At 41.3% G+C, this 16,365-nt stretch overlaps 1 protein-coding gene and 1 long non-coding RNA gene across 3 annotated transcripts in view; both read left to right on the forward strand.

The window, feature by feature from the left end:
* Nucleotides 1–9,491, forward strand: part of anapc1 (anaphase promoting complex subunit 1) — a 26,335-nt gene extending 16,844 nt beyond the window's left edge. The window contains exons 42-53 of the mRNA XM_025061123.1: nt 1–84; nt 467–660; nt 2,521–2,607; nt 3,139–3,256; nt 3,626–3,703; nt 3,855–3,922; nt 4,103–4,241; nt 5,313–5,399; nt 6,068–6,160; nt 6,485–6,662; nt 7,710–7,841; nt 8,769–9,491. The exon at nt 1–84 is cut by the window's left edge and continues 51 nt beyond it. Of these exons, the coding sequence (XP_024916891.1) occupies nt 1–84; nt 467–660; nt 2,521–2,607; nt 3,139–3,256; nt 3,626–3,703; nt 3,855–3,922; nt 4,103–4,241; nt 5,313–5,399; nt 6,068–6,160; nt 6,485–6,662; nt 7,710–7,841; nt 8,769–8,902 (1,392 nt within the window). The 3' untranslated portion in view covers nt 8,903–9,491. The remainder of the gene's footprint in view (nt 85–466; nt 661–2,520; nt 2,608–3,138; nt 3,257–3,625; nt 3,704–3,854; nt 3,923–4,102; nt 4,242–5,312; nt 5,400–6,067; nt 6,161–6,484; nt 6,663–7,709; nt 7,842–8,768) is intronic.
* Nucleotides 9,492–9,528: 37 nt separating this feature from the next.
* The window catches only part of LOC103387012 (uncharacterized), a 63,190-nt gene continuing 56,353 nt past the window's right edge, over nt 9,529–16,365 (forward strand). For both annotated transcript variants that reach the window (XR_522382.3, XR_003051378.1), the window contains exons 1-3: nt 9,529–11,308; nt 14,387–14,458; nt 14,632–14,854. This is a non-coding gene — a long non-coding RNA (uncharacterized LOC103387012). The remainder of the gene's footprint in view (nt 11,309–14,386; nt 14,459–14,631; nt 14,855–16,365) is intronic.

A 16,365-nucleotide genomic window follows, 5' to 3' on the forward strand; every position in this document is an offset into this window, starting at 1 on the left:
GCCAACTCTGATGCCTTCGACTGCCTCTACGAGTTTGCCAGGACTTTCATGAAGGTCTTGTCATTGACTGGTACCACTGCTGTTGTAAGTCATGTGGTAGGTTTATTTATATAAATATACACAGTATATTAGGGGTGTGTATTGGCAAGAATCTGGCAATACGCTACGTATCACAGTATAGGCTAACAATACAATATATTGCGATATACTGCAATACTATAGGCACAACGATATATTTAGTTTTTTTTTTTTATTTAACCGTAGAAAGCATATTAACATTAGATTACTATTAGATTACATTGTAACACAGGGATCTACATTTGTAAGAAGGAAAAGCAAAATAAAATGAACCGTATTGTATTGATAGTTTTTTATATATATATATTTTATGAATTAGATTTTATTTAATAAAAAAAAAGAACATTCTGAGGGTCACTTCTCAAACTTCTCTTGTCTCCTGCAGCAGACTGGTTTCTACAACCTGCAGACCTGCCTGTCCATGATCCTGCTGGCCATGTCCATGGTCATGTCAGGCACCGGCAACCTCAAGGTCCTGCAGCTGTGTCGCTTCTTCCACAAGCGAACCGGTGGGGAGATGAACTACGGCTTCCACATGGCTCACCATATGGCCCTGGGCCTGCTCTTCCTGGGAGGTGGAAGGTGAGGTGGAAGGTGGAACGCTCCTGTTCTGCTACCACATTTCACTTCATTCTTTGTGCTCTCCCACCTGAGGAACTCGTGTAGAGAGGTTTCGTTTTCTAGGTTTCTTTTCTTTCAGCACAGACAGCCGTTTCCAAAGTTGAAACATCATCCTCTCAACAAAGTCATGTGACACGCAGCTGTGTCCAACCAGCAATTTTTCTTAATTACATTGTAGGTAGACAGAAGATGTACCAGAGACGGGGAGTCTAACCAGATATTTAAACACGGCACTTTGTTTGGTCTGCTTCACCAAACCGATGCCATGTCGTTAGTTTCTACCCAGACAACAACTGATCAGTACCTACATACAACATCGCTAATTATGTTGTGTGTGTGTGTGTGTATTAGTACACACCTATTTGTGTCCTGTTTCCTAATGTGAAAACCCAGGTAGAACCACATATACACACACTCAGCTTGTGGGTTAGCCACACAAACTCACAAAGGTCTGTTTTGAGTGCAGTGCATAATGAATGACATTTACAGGCACACGCCCCAAACTAACCGCCGACCCTGGCCTGTTTATTTTCATGTTTCTCCACCTCTACCCGCAATCAGATGAACTTTTTTTAAAATTCATTTTATTCAGGTTAGGCTTTATTTTAGACCTGCTGGCTGAAAAGAGGTCCTGCAGTTGAATGTCACACAGTTTCACTACGGCTGCACAGGCTGCCGTTGGTTCGGCGGAGGTCAAAGGTCACCCTGCACTGCAGAGTCATGCTTTGTTGTTCCTTTATTCCCTCTGCTTTTCCTTTGTCAGGTTCGATCCACACTAAAAAAATGTTTTGAATGCATTTATTCATGAGTCAGTCGCGGTGTTACATGCACCTCATTTCCTGGCACTGGTATCTGATAGTACCTCCATTTGTATCCTTCCTTCCTCCTCAGTTAGTAACACGTGAACTACTGTGGCTGCAAGAAATTATATATATATATACAATTATTATATAATAATTTGATTTACAACTTTATGCAGCTCCAACTTTTTGCCCGAATGTGATAAATAAATCTCCATAATGACTAAAAACTTTCAGAAATGTGCACTCAATTAAAACTAAAAATGCTAGAATGATTCTAATAATATATAATATATTTTTTCCCTCTTTTACTTTGGCCTGCATTTACTTTTCTTTTCACCTGTTTTCTTTAATAAGATTTATGGGTTATTTTTATTTTATGATGATTGATGCAAAGGTCATTACATTGTTTTAAGTTATAGTCAGTAAATTTAGAAACAACCTAAACAGCAGGACCATCATCCATTTATTTGAAGAGTGTTGTATTTCACCTGGGCCGTCTGTAAACAAGAGCTCTCACGTATAACCTACGTGCAAGAAGCCTTCACTGTCTGACTCCTCTTTATAATAATGACTCCATTAGTCAAAGTTCACTCTTAACTGCCTGTTATTATGTTGGAGAGGCTGTGTTGTGACGTTGTCTACACAAAAAGATCTCCTGGTTTCACTTAGAGATCACAGGGATTTCAGCTGTAACTCTGCAAACCTAAAGTGCAATGTTGTTTGTTGAAAGTTGTTTTGCGATGTAGCATCTGGGTCAGAAGTGGTTTAATCCGATCTGAATGCTGTAATTATCTTATTTTTATTCGTTTTTTTCTTCTTCCTTTGCTTACGTGGCTGTCAGTCTCTTTCTGTCTTTTTGGTTTGTGTGGTTTTTTTTGTCCTATTTGACTGAAACAAGCTGTTTTATGAACTGTTGCTTGTGGAAAGCAGTTTGAGTTTATAGTGTGTTTTTGAGGCAGTGTGAGAAATCAAAAAAAAGAAAAACATTTACACTATTTTTAAACTTTTTTTTGGTCAGATACACCCTGAGCACATCGAATTCAGCCATCGCTGCTCTGCTGTGTGCCCTCTACCCCCACTTCCCTGCTCACAGCACCGACAACCGGTAAGAGATAAACACAATACTCTTCTTAGTCATAAATATTTGTTTCACTACACACGGTAGCGCTTTACATCTCTCACTGTGTTTTCAAGACAACAAGTCGCGTGTTTTTTGTACTTTGGCTGGTGCTGCGACCTTTATATCAAGAATATAGCTTATATTATCTATGGCCACAGGGGGCAGCACCACCTTGTGTGAACTGACGGTGCTACAAAACCACTGAAAAATTACATGACTAAACCTCAAAGAAGAAGTACATGGAGTAGATCCTTACATCCGTTGCAGTATTTTCTGGACTACATGTTTTTTGTACTTTAAAAGGTGACATATTTAGGGTGTAACTGGAAAATCTATATTTTATGGGTTATTACCAACTTTATAGTGAGGAGTTTAAACTAAATTTGATTTTTATAGAGTCTCAAACCACCTATTTTTACTTTATTCCAAGAGACAAAAATACTTTATTATTTATCTTTTAATGTGTACTGTATCAACACTACAATAATACTCTTTTTTTTCCCCTGGTGATGGCAGTTACCACCTGCAGGCACTGCGTCACTTGGCTGTTCTGGCTGCAGAGCCTCGGCTGCTGGTCCCTGTGGATGTGGACTCTCTGAAGCCCTGCTACGCCCTCCTAGAGGTCACTTACAAGGTAGGGTCACCCAGGGCCGCGTGAGGTCACAAATGTGAGGAAACCAGTTCTTCTCTTTCTGCAAAGAGACCTAATGTAAAAGTCCCTTAAACCACATCTCAACCCCGGTCCACTTGATCAAGCTCGTCTCAGTTAAGAACTGACTTTGTAGATGAAATAACTTACGATACAGAACGCGATTTATTACACCTTAAATCCAAACCCTGCTGTTTATCTGATCCGAGCTGTGACACAACTCATGCCTCCAGACGTCGAGTGTTATTTCAGCTGCTCTGTGTTTGATTCAAACTCGTTTTTCAGTCAACTTCTACATGTGTGACATGTTTGACCTTTTGTTGATACTGTCATGTGAACCACGTTCTCCCTCAGGAGACCAGGTGGTATGAAGAAACCTCTGTAGAGCTGATGGCCCCCACCTTACTCCCTGAGCTGCATCATCTCAAACAGGTAATGCATTTTTTTAACACATGAGAAATGAATTTGTCTAAATAAAGTGCTGTCACTGGTGTGGTTTTTTCCCCCCCCTCATATTTGTTCTGTTTTGTGTGTTTTAGATAAAGGTTCATATTTGTTCTGTTTTCTGTTTTGTGTGTTTTAGATAAAGGTGAAAGGACCGCGTTACTGGGAGCTGTCTGTTAACCTCAACAAAGAAACCCAGCACCTTCAGTATGTACAGTGGAGAAAGATAATTGGAAACTGACGTAAACAGTCGGAGGGAAATCAATGCCCTGAAAACCAGAAAATCTTTGTGTTTGTCCCCTGACGGGTTGGACGAGAAGAATCCAGGGATTAGCTCCAATGTCTGACATTGATTTCCTGGACTTGTTCCCTCTGTTTCGTCACCAGGTCCATTCTTTCCAGAGATGGGGTTTTGTATGTAAAACTACGCGCTGGTCAGCTGCCTTACAAAGACGACCCTCACGGATGGAAGAGCCTGGTGGCCTCCAATGTGAACCAACGCAGCTCTGGAGTTCAGACCTTCAAGGTAAACACACACACACTGACCCAGAGAAACACCTGTCTCTGGGCGTTGGTCAAGTCTCAATAAAGACGAGACATGTATGTAATATTATATTATACTGTATGTGACGCAGCATATATTAGAAGATGCTGTTTAAATAAATATAAGCCAAAAAAGGGATTAAAATGTGTATGTACTGTATGTATATCTATATTTATATATGTGTATATACGTAGATGTATGTATATATGTACATATATGTACGTATATATGTACATATATGTACTGTATGTATATGTATATATATGTATGTGTATATATTTTTAACATATATTATTGTTCATGTAGCAAATATGCAGTATAAATTATACACAGTAGAGAAATGAATTGCATAACAATTCGCAGCTATGCTGTTAAAACAACTATTAAATTACAATTAAATTACTTTTAACATATATTATTATTAATCAGTTTGCTTAAATTAGGGGTTATTTTCATGTAGCAAAATTTAAGAACTGTGGCAGTATTTACAGTTTCTGTATTATTATTATTATTTTTTTATTGTCTGGCAGAATGAATGTGGTCTTGAAGCTTGTCTTTTCATACTGAGTTTCTAAAAAACGAGCACATTCAAACCAGAAATAGAAATAAACATGGAGTCGCTATGTCTAGTTTAAGTGACTCCCCCTGTCCCCCCCCTGTCACCCCTCCCCCACGGCTGCTCGTTTCCACTGTTGGCAGGTTGTCACTACAGTGTGAACAAGCTGCCGTGTGGTTGTCAGAATATTAGTGATTTTCTCCAAACGGCCTCTGTGTCCTCTGTCAATACAGTCCCACAAAACATGTGTCCTCACTGTCCTTCCACTCTGCCTTCAGGTCTTTTTCTCTTAGTCCATTCATCTGAACTCCTTTTCTTCTTTGGCCTGATTGTTTTTACCCCCACACACATCCTTTCTACCCCTCCCTCTATTTTTTCATTGTCTTTGTTTTGTCCTTCATCTCTCCCTGGACAGTCCATGGTTCTCATTAACTTCTTTATGCTTTAGTAAATTATAAATTGTAAATGTTATTTATTCAGTGGTTTGACTTTTGCAGCCTGAAGCCATCTCCACCTTTACATCTGAACCGGCCTTGGTCTCCTTTGCCGAGCTTTTCTGCAAAACATCTGAAGGGACAAAACAGGCAAGTCACTTCTAAAGACATTTCTACTGATTTAAAAAAAAAAAAGAAGTCAGGAACAAATGTCTATTCTGTACAGATTCAAAGTTGAATTCTGTGAAGTTTGTCTGGATGATGTCACCCTTTGGTTTCTTTTGCTGAGCGCAGCTTTAACATAGCGACTCACACATTTCTTGATCCCACCATCTTTAATTGAATTCGCTGAAAATATGACAAACTTTATCCACTGGTAATCTTGTATTCTGACTACAGTCAGTCTACCCTCCCACCCCCCTTTTTTTAATTTTTCTATTTTTTTCCACTGTATTCAAAGTGTCAAACACATCCTCTGTGTTTACATTGAGGACGTGGTGTTTCCTTGGTGAATAATTGCAGATTTATTGATTTTAATCCCGTCTGGTTTTTAATAATGTGGTGTGAAATAGCACTGTGTCTGGACCTGGATATACAGACACGTTGTGCTTTAAAAAAAAAAAAAAATTAATGAAATATATATTTGCACATATATATACTCAACTTCCAAATCTGTCTACATCATCTGCATCCTGCTCCCGGGCCAATAAGAACACACATGGTGTGTGTGTGTGGTTACTGACAGTGAAGTGCAGAGAATATAATAATAATAATAATAATAATAAAAACAAACTCAGGTGAAACGTTGTGTGTTGCAGAGAGAGGACACTCTGCTGTTCTCGGCCATGCTGTACGAGTGCGTGACGCAGGAGTGTCCAGAGATGCTGCCTACGTACATAGCTATTGAGCAGGTAAAACACACACACACATACACACACACACACTGTATGATGCTGTTGATCTGTTGAGTCACCTGATGTGTGTCTGTCCCAGTGCATTAACAACAGCAGGCAGCAGTGAAGTTAACCATGAGTGAACTCCGGATGTTAGTGAGCTAAGGCCGTTCTAAGGGACCTTTGCATGAACTTGTGTAGAAAAGAGAAGAGAAAATTTTGACATTTCCTTTTTGAAATTCATATTTGTTTTTGTTTTTTTTGTCAAACTTGAAATCATGTCAGAAAGACTTTCTGGATGAGAAGGAAATAACTCTGTGTGTCTTTCTTGGTCTTCCTCAGGCTGTGCACGCTCTCCGTCAGGGTGACCTTCTGGAGACCTTCCCTCTGTGGCAGTTGCGTTTAGTGGTGGACCTTTGGGACAGCAGGATGCTGCGCGGCGCTGCCAATCACCACCCCTCCGAGTTCCTGCCGGTGATGAAGAACATGGTGGACAGAGCTCTGGACAGCTGGCTCAAAGGTGAGGACGGAGACTCTGCTGTGTCGTTCCTCCAGCGCTTCTGTCTTGGAATGTATTATACTGTGGTGGTTTCTCTTTCCTCTCTTCTTGAGAAAACAATAAGACGTTTTTTCTTGGAATGTGAATATTTTCCACAGGAACACAGTTCAGGAAGAGTTGTCATTGTCACAGCAGTTTTTTTTTTCTTCCCCAAACACTGGATGTGTCTCTGCATGTTTTCCATGACTGGGTGCAGCACATTAATGTCATAGTTTGGAAGTCAAACAGTGCGTGTGTATACACCCAAACAGTCACACATTCCATCTACTAACCCGCACATGTACACACACACACACACACTTACAGTAATACACTGGAACTGTGCTCAGTGTGGGAAACAGGTGGGTGGGCGGAGCCTGTGATGTAACCTATGATTACCTTCCTGTTTAACAGAGACTCTCGTCTCCAGCAGATATTTGGTGTCAGTGAAAGAATGAAAAGTGCAGTGGTGTCCTGCAGGCCGTCAGAACTGTGGTCGGCCAACGCCAAAAACTGCCCCCCTCCCTGAGTCCAGTTATATATATTTTGGTGATGAGAGTTAATTAATATTAGTCAATCACCAAGTTGTTGTCGTTTGACGTTAAAGTTACTAAAGTTAAGAGATTGGCCTTTTTTTAAAACCTCAAGTAAGTCGTGATCCCACATTATATGGTACATATTTAACCAAAGTGTAAGATACAAATAATCAAAAACCACAGTATTACAGATATTATTTTAATTATAATTAATTTACACTCATATTCAACTTGATTATGAAATCAAACAACAAAATGGCAGAAATGTCTGTTCACAGTACACCAGTACATCACAGCCGTAAGGTGCTGAAAAGGTTTTTAAATTGTCCTTGAAAATACTTGAATTTGGCCCAAAAATCCCCCCCAAAAAAACCCTTTATCATCGTCTCTGGTTTTAAACAAAGGTTGTCAGTTACTTTCATTCAGTTTTTTGTGTTTACAGTACACACACACACGTGTTTTAACTGGTGCACTTCATGTTTTCTCCCTGCAGAGAACAGCTCAGTGTTGAAGTCTTACATGAGCGGTGAAGTTTTTCCCAGAGACGCTGAGTCCGTCACGCTGCCCTGTTTCCTGGTATACAGATCCGTTCCTCGGCTCAGGACAACGCAAACACAGCTGGAAGGCAAGACACACACACACACGCATGCACGCGCAAACAAACCCACATCCATGTGTTAACATTGGACTGATCCTGTTTACCTTGACACAGCACTGTGTTGTCAGCAGCTGAAATCCACCTGTTGGTGCTTCACGTGTCTGATCAATGTTTGGATAAGTCATACTTCAATGAGACGGTTTTTATACTTCAAATGTTGTTTTTACTTAAAAGGTCTGGAAAATTTTGTTTTAAAAAAGAAACATGAGAGCAAACCTCAGTGATAAGAGATACAATCACCTGACTTAATGAATACCTGGGCGCTGCAGAATTACAGTTTGTGTTTCTGCCTCTGCTCAGAAGTTGAGTTTTGTATAAATACGGCTAAAACCCTGTCAACACTGCTAAATGTTAGCTTTGTGCACAAACGAGTTCTCAGAGTGACGCACGCGCTCATGCATCTGATTCATTCTCTAAGTCAATATTACTGTATATTAAGCAGCAGTACTTGTATATAAAATTGGACAATATTACTGTTGTACATATTTTACTGGAACAGTAGGTACCAGAGAAGTCGAAAAAAAAAAAAATGGCCGACAGCTCATGGCTTGTTATCAGATCAGACAACTGCAGGTTTTAATTTCAGCCTGGATCAGTCAATAAAGTTGCTTGTTCTTCTTCTCCTATTCACACAAATTTGAACTATATTATAGTTTGTGGATCTATACATCATCAAACTCAAGGCCCGGGGGCCAAATGTGGCTGCCAAGCCATTTGCAGCCTGCGGGAACTTAAAAAGCCTTTAGTAAAGGCCATGCAGCAGAGTTTCTTAAACTTTTAAACATTTAAAAAAATGCTGAAAAAAATTCACCTTGTTCTCGTTGACATACTAACAATTACTTTTCAGTGATGCCCCTTGACCCTCTCTCTCTCTCCCTCTGTCTCTGTCCATAGGCTGCAGCTCACTTGGAGATGTGCTGTCCCGCAGCAGGGAGCTGGGCATCCCCCTCAGAGACCTGGTGAGACTGGGACCCGTCCTGCTGGGCTCTGCGTTAACGCCGGCAGGTTTCCCTCTGCAGTCGTTTTGATCCCGGCGATCAGAGCGGCAGGACTGACAGACTGGTAACTTCTCAGTTCATAGCCTCACGGTTCCACACATGTTCATAAAGACGTGACACCGGGACTGTTTACGAACACAATCAGACGTGGGGAGACATTTGTGTCTCTTAGATGTCAACGGGAAGGACACTTTTTTTTTTTTTCCAACAGGTTCGTTTCATCTCGTTCGTGGGGAACAGATAAATAAAATAACTTTGTAATATAACATGTATAGTTTTTTTTCTTAACAACCACAATTAAACTATAAGCTTTTAATAATTTTTTGCCTCAAGTGCCTCTCGTCCAACGAGGGCAACTTTTATGTTATGCTGCAAATCGAGGAGATTAAAAGAACCTGGTAGTCAGGGTAAAAACTTTCACCTCGGACCCCTGACCTCTCCGTCTGTGAGGACAGTAGGACAGAGGAGAGACAATAAAACCCTGAAGCACTGGCACAATACGATGTTGGTGTTGATTCTGTGTCTGTATCTTCATCAGAATAATAATATGCAAAAGTTAGGAGAGGCAAATTATTTTTTTCTTCCACCCTTTTACATACAGTGGCATCAGAAACTTTTTTTAAAATATATCCTACTTCAGAGCATAAGAATGTTGTTATGTTAGAAACTCAGAAACTTTTTTTTAAATATATCCTACTTCAGAGCATAAGAATTGAAAACATCCAGAGCACAGTGGCTGCTAATCCTAGGCGGCGGCGGCAGGTTTGAGGTTTGTTTGACTTTTCTGTCTTCTACAACGCCCTCTCATATATTTATAACCCAGTGTCTTCACACGATGTGTCCTGCGTTCTGCTGCTCGACTAAATGTAGAAAAAGCCCAGTGTCATGAAGACGCTGTGTGGGTGGTTGGATCATTTTTAAACAACAGCCTTGAGACATTCCGCAGAAAATGGAAAACATTTGAAACAAACAAGAGGTCCACACCCGCTGTACAGAGCGGCAGCACAGAGAGAAGCTCACTCCCAGGATTGTGAAATGTGTGTCTGTGTGTCTTTGTGAAATCTTATTGTTTCTCTCATTATCTATTTCACAAAACGACTTCTCACCGGTTTGTCAAACCTTTTCTAATCAGTAATAGACTGGAAGAATCACAGGCCAACACGAGACACGTCGTTTCTTTTTTAAGGATGTAAACAACACTGTTTGGAACTCGTGACTTGCGTCTGGATCCGATTTAACAAGAGGAAGTGTTTGGTTGTTTCTTTCATGTTGTTTCTATTATAATCCTTGGTTGGACTCGTTTCTCAGTGTCTGAATGAACGTCTACTGTGTCTGGCTGGACTTCTTTCTCCAGAACTTTAGGTTAGTTTCCCTCAGTCTCAAACGAATTCCTACTGTTATCAACCGTCGATGATGACCTTTTTTTTTTATTGTTTATTTTTTCCATGGCATTTTGTTATTGATCTGCTAAAAATGGCCCCATCTTTAAGTAAAAACATATAATACCAAATAGGTGGAAATGTGTTGTTTAATTGGATGAAATTTGGGCTGTGAAAAAAAACCCCAAAAATAATACAATAACACAATACAATAGTCACAATAAATTGTACCGTTGCCGCCGTATCGTGAATACGTATCATATTTCCAGATTTTTGTCAACACACATTCCTACTTCTCATCCAATTGTGGTGACATTTACACACACTGTGGGGAAAAAAAGAGTTTCTGTTTCACCAAAACATGTTAGTTTCACAATCTCTACTTCTATCTTCTTTATCTGTCTAGATGACTTCCTGTCCTCCGTGTGAAGATCTCCCAATTTTTTGGCCAATGAGCATCTTGGAAATTCTATGTTGGCACAAATAAATATTCCACGTCTTAGCCTTAGTTTGCTGAAGAGAGCAGGGAAAAGAGAGAATTCCAAATTGTGGGAGTAATTCCGCTCGTAAGGGTGGACGACATGCATCATGTAAAACATCTGGTCCGCCCACGTTCAACATGTTTAACATCCCATCAACATGACGAGCTGTTGGTTCAGTTTCAGAACAGACCATTGAACATAACTTCCACACCACAAAATCTGTCCAGACCATCATCAACATCCATCAAGTTCTAGTCCCGGTCCTGTGGGACACTCTTATTATATGCATTCTAATATCTGTAATAAAATAAGTGTTTCATTTGCAGAAATAATAGAAAATGTACAGAATCCACGTGATGTCGATCCATGAAAACTCACTAACTTTAATTCATGATTGTCATACTTCCTCTGTTCTCTTGCAGTAATAGAGTTATTCTCCTTTTCTCACCTGGAACAAATCCAGTGAGTCCTTCTTGTGGAAACCTAACTTTTGGCTAGGGTTGCACATTCCCTGGAGCACTCTGGCGCCGCCCGCAGGGAAGGTGGACCTCATAACTTTGTGAACGACTACTATGGTGAGAAAGTTGTATCTCTGCATAGGTGTGGACTTGCTTTTTGTTAATATGTATTTGACATAGTTACATGATGATGGACATATATGAACAGTACATGAATATTCAGGGTTTTTTAGTTTTTTTTTTTAGATGCATTCCTATCTCACTGCTTTATCTTTACTGTTGTTTAATTGAATCTGTTTCCACTCTTTGTGGAAAAGGTGGGCGCAGCATACAGGGTCTCATTTCCATTTAAAGGTAAAGTCTAGGAACACCACCTCTGGTGAAGGCACGTCTGAAGAACCCAGCCGTGCTCAGTCATCAGCCTGTGACTAACGGCTGACGCTGACATCAGGGAAACAGATTCATCGTCTCCGTTGTGTTGCCGTGGCCTCGGACTTCTTCTTCTGCCGTCTTTTCTACTCGGTTCCTAAATCCCTCTGAGATGGTGTAACACTGTGGTTCTTTTGTTTGGTACCAGTCTACTGTGGGTGTGTGTTGTGACACAACCTTGACTGTTTGTCTTCTCTCAGTCTGTGGGAACACCAGCGCTGTCTCCAGGAGGGGAGAAAAAAAAAACAAACAAAAAAAAAATACTTGTGCGTTTGTTCCCACAATAGGACAGTCTGTGTGGCAGAGACCACGCCCTCCAGCGCCGTGGTTTTTCTTGCTCCGACTCTACATGCTTTGAATCTGTTTTAAGCCTTTTCAGTGAGGGACACTTGAAAGTCCTGAAAGTCCCCCCCTCCCCCCTCCCCCCTCCCACACCTCTCGGTTGTGACTGTTTTACAGGAAAGGAAGATAAATTTAAAACTGTCTTCAATCTGTGTGACATTTCTTTTTCAGTATGACTTTTTTTGTTTGTTTTTGCTTCAGTGACTGGAAGTCAGTTTGTGTCTCAGAATGTATTTTAACAACTGCATATTATATACAGTAACAGTGATTGTACAAGTAGCTGTTAGCGTATTAGCACTAGCAGTCGCAGTATTAGAAGTAATTGATCATTAGAACTGGGGAAATATTTGTATTAACAGCGGATCTGCTGCAACAGCCCCGCCCCCTAGAGGCACCAAGGACGTGGTTCCTCTGGGAATCGAACCCAGGACTCTCTACTTGCAAGGCTGACACGCTACACTGTAGAACCAACCAGCAGCAGCTGTAGTAGTAGTGGCAGTTGTACTAGTACCGCTTGTAACAGCCGCAGCAGTTGCTGTAGTATTGCAGTAGTATTGCGTTAGTTGAGGTAAAAACAGGTCAATGTTTTTTTTTTAGTTTTTTTTTTTTAGCTTGTCATTTGTTCTGTGACATCATCAGCATCCATGTGTTTCTCTCGTATGACGTTCGTGCACCAGTCACACCGTGTCTGCCTGTGGATTCGGACAGTTCTCTCGTTCTCTCTCCAGCGCCTCACGTTCCTCTGATGAAGAGCGCTTCTGTTCAGAGATGCTAAACTTAGGAGAACGTGTCGTTTCACAAACCCTCCCAGGAGGAAGTAAAAGCAGAAGTGGTGGCAGAAGCTGGGGTCACTTCTCTGAAGCTTGTTTCATGACATGTTTCCTCACAAAGACACACACTTTTTCTTTAGTTTTGTATTTTTTTAAATTTTTTTTTAATTTATTGTAAAAATCCACTTCTTTGATGTTTTATATATTTGTAGTTCCATGTGTCTGCTCTCTGGTCCAGGCTCCGGTCTGGTCTGGTCTGGTCTGATGTGTAGAATATCCTCCTCCTTCAGGGCTGTCTTCAAACTTCAACTCTCTCTAACTGCTGACACAATCAAAGTTATGAAATGACCAGTTAAGAGTTACACAATCCTCGTGTCAAACACAGAAAGAGCAGATCTGATGTCAGCACTCTTCAAAGTTGACTCGTGTTAAAAGTGTGGACGTTAGATGAGGGAGAAGTGCCGGTGTGACGTCATTTCAGGGACTCCTCCCATGACAGATGTCCTGCGAAGACTCCCTCATGGCGTCTCTCAAATGAATGTACTGGACTTCCTGTGGAGAACAAAATGAATGAGAGTGACTACAGAGAAAACCATTGTGATCACAACGGAGTAAAAAAAAAAAAAAAGATCTAAATAGTCTGAATATGACTGTAGCGAGGAACCAGAATGACCACAAAACCAGAGTAAAAGCATCAAAGTGAGCAGAGAAAAAACAGCACAAGTGACACGGGAAAACTGAAGAGAGACCAAAGGAACTGAGAGGAAATAAAAAAAAACAAAGAGAGAATAACTGAGGGGGAGAAGAGGAAGAGCAGAGAGAGGTGAACAGAACAGGCAACGACAACAGGCGACAACATTGACAACAGGCGACAACAGCAAATGACAACAGGCATCAACATTGACAACAGGCAAAGACAACAAGAATGACAGGCATCAACATTGACAACAGGCATCAACACATTGACAACAGGCGACAACGACAGGCAACAAGCAAAGACGACAACGACAGGCAACAACATTGACAACAGACGACAACAGGCAAATGACAACAGGCAAAGACAACAAGAATGACAGGCATCAACATTGACAACAGGCAACCATGACAGGCGACAACATTGACAACAGGCGACAACATTGACGACAGGCGACAACAGTAAACGACAACAGGCAAAGACAACAACGACAGGCAACAACATTGACAACAGGCGACAACAGCAAATGACAACATTGACAACAGTTGGCAACAACGAAAACAGGTGATAGCAATGACAACAAGCAACAATGACAACAGGAAACTGGCAGCGACAACACGCAACAATGAGAACAGGCGACAAAAGTACAGACAAATTATTAATTTATCTTCTGACACTAATATTATTAAGGGTCAATCCCAGTAGTCGTCAGGAGAGGGCGGGGTTGTACCCTGGACAGTTCACCAGTCAGTACCAGCAGCAACAGTGACACCTAGTCACACATTTGACATTTAAAAAAAAAAAAAGCATCTGACCACTGACCAAAGTTTTTGTTTTTTTTTTATTCATAGTTTTCATTCTCAGTCATAGTTTTTTTTTATATGTTTCTGTATCAGCTGACTAAAAATGGAACTTGACGTCTGACTGATCTGTCTCTTCCTCTTGTTTCTATTGTTTCAGTTTATTGTCATTTCCTGGATCCTGGAGGAACAGAGTGAACTTCGAAACACAGAAGCCCATTGTTAACACCAGGTCAGTCGCAGGTGTGTGTGTGTGTGTGTGTGTGTGTGTGTTTGCATCCCAATCATACCAAGGCTGCCCTTTGGCACAGGGCTGCGTACAGAGGGCAGGGCCGCTCAGAATGTGGGTGTGACCAAAGTTGAAAAGATGTGTGACAACTCTGACAGAGAACTTTTCCTCCACAGAATGAATGGTGGAGCTGCAGAGGCCGGAGGTGAGGCGGAGCACAGCACAGCACAGCACAGCACAGCACAGCACAGCTGCTGAAGAGCTGTGGCGATGAAGTCTCAAAGTGCAGCAGAGAAGAGAGCCGTTGTCCTGCGCGTCTGCGTGAAATTTGAAAAAAAAAATTTCAAAAGTGAAAGAGAAGACGTGCGCAGTGCGCGCCTGGCTGACAGAGCTGCAGAGGTGAGTCCAGAAAATGTTCTTTACTTTATTATATATATATCTATATATCTTTATAGAAAATACGACCGTAGCTACAGCGACTTCCTTCCAAAGAAAACTTTTTTTTTATTTTGTATATCTTTATAGAAAATACGACCGTAGCTACAGCGACTTCCTTCCAAAGAAAACTTTTTTTTTTTTCTGTGTGCAATATTTCAAAAAATTGTAAAATTTAGACTTCAGTGGAGACTCAGCAGAAGTGACGAGTGTTTTAAAAGTAAACTTTTGCGCAGTCGTGCGTAAAGGGCGGTTTTTGCAGCAGAGATGATCGGAAGTGAATGTGGTGTCAGGTACAGAGAGTAACCCGTCCTTCCTCTTCCTTTTCTGGGGCAAGGACACAAAAAAAGGAGATTGAATGACATGACCTAAAAAGGTGTCACACCGGGCCCAAAAATCCCCCCCCCCCCCCCCCCCCACAGTGTTCTGACGCAACAACCTGCCCCCTGTCTTTCAACCCGTAGCTCGTGGGCTGCAGTCCACTCTGTGACCACACAGACGTTGGACTAACGCAAGAATGGACGTTGAAAAAAAATTTTAAACTTTTACTGGAATGTCATGAACATCGGCCCAGATTTACGTGGACGTGGGCCACATAAGTAAACGACCCGTGTGGGCCATGTTCTCTGGATTTGCCTCGTATGTAAAAATCAAGTCAAGTCTCGACTAAATAGCACTCATTTGGATGAGAGTTTGCTTAAATAAATACCACATGTGGCCCAGATAGAATACTTCAATATGGCCCATGTAGGCTTCTCTGAACTGGACCTGGGCCACAGACAGTGATGCTGTGGTGATTTGATCACTTCAACAAAGATGTAGATTTTTATTTTTTTATTTTTTAATCAACCAGTCCTAAAACCTGGATGGTATTTTTGATAACACTGTTTGGTCCAAACATATAAATATATATTAGTTTATATTTCTGTGACTAGAATTGAACCTTTTTTCTTTCAATTCTCCGGCCGATGATCACGTGACCACCACGTCTCACCTCTTCACTTTCAGACCAATTAGATGTTGAAGATGCGGATAAACTTACTCGTGTAGTAGATATCTCGGTGAGTGAGTGTGTGTGTGTGTGTGTGTGTGTGTGTGTGCGTGGGAGAGAGAGTTTCATAATGAGTGACATGGGGTTTCCCTCTCCCCGTTTCCTTCATTCATGTGGCTGGAGACGGAAAGAAAAAGAGCTGCCGACCCGGAAGTGAGCTGAGATCTGAGTGTGTCTGAAGGAGGAAGAGTGTGTGTGAGTGTGTGTGAGGGGAGGGAGAGTTTGGTTTGCACACATTTCCATTTCATTTCCCTCATGTAGCATTTTCATATAAGAAGATTAAAGAGTTCAGACAACGCTCTCTCTCCTCCGGCTTCAAACTTTGCATACGTGTCTTCCTGTATGTGCTGCTGCTCGACTCGTTTCCTTCTTCTACTTCCTTGTGACCTCGGCAGCCGCAGCAGGGGCCCCCCGTCAACCCGTT

Source organism: Cynoglossus semilaevis, chromosome 12 (genome assembly GCF_000523025.1).
Source record: "Cynoglossus semilaevis isolate Cse_v1.0 chromosome 12, Cse_v1.0, whole genome shotgun sequence".
NCBI lineage: Eukaryota > Metazoa > Chordata > Actinopteri > Pleuronectiformes > Cynoglossidae > Cynoglossus > Cynoglossus semilaevis.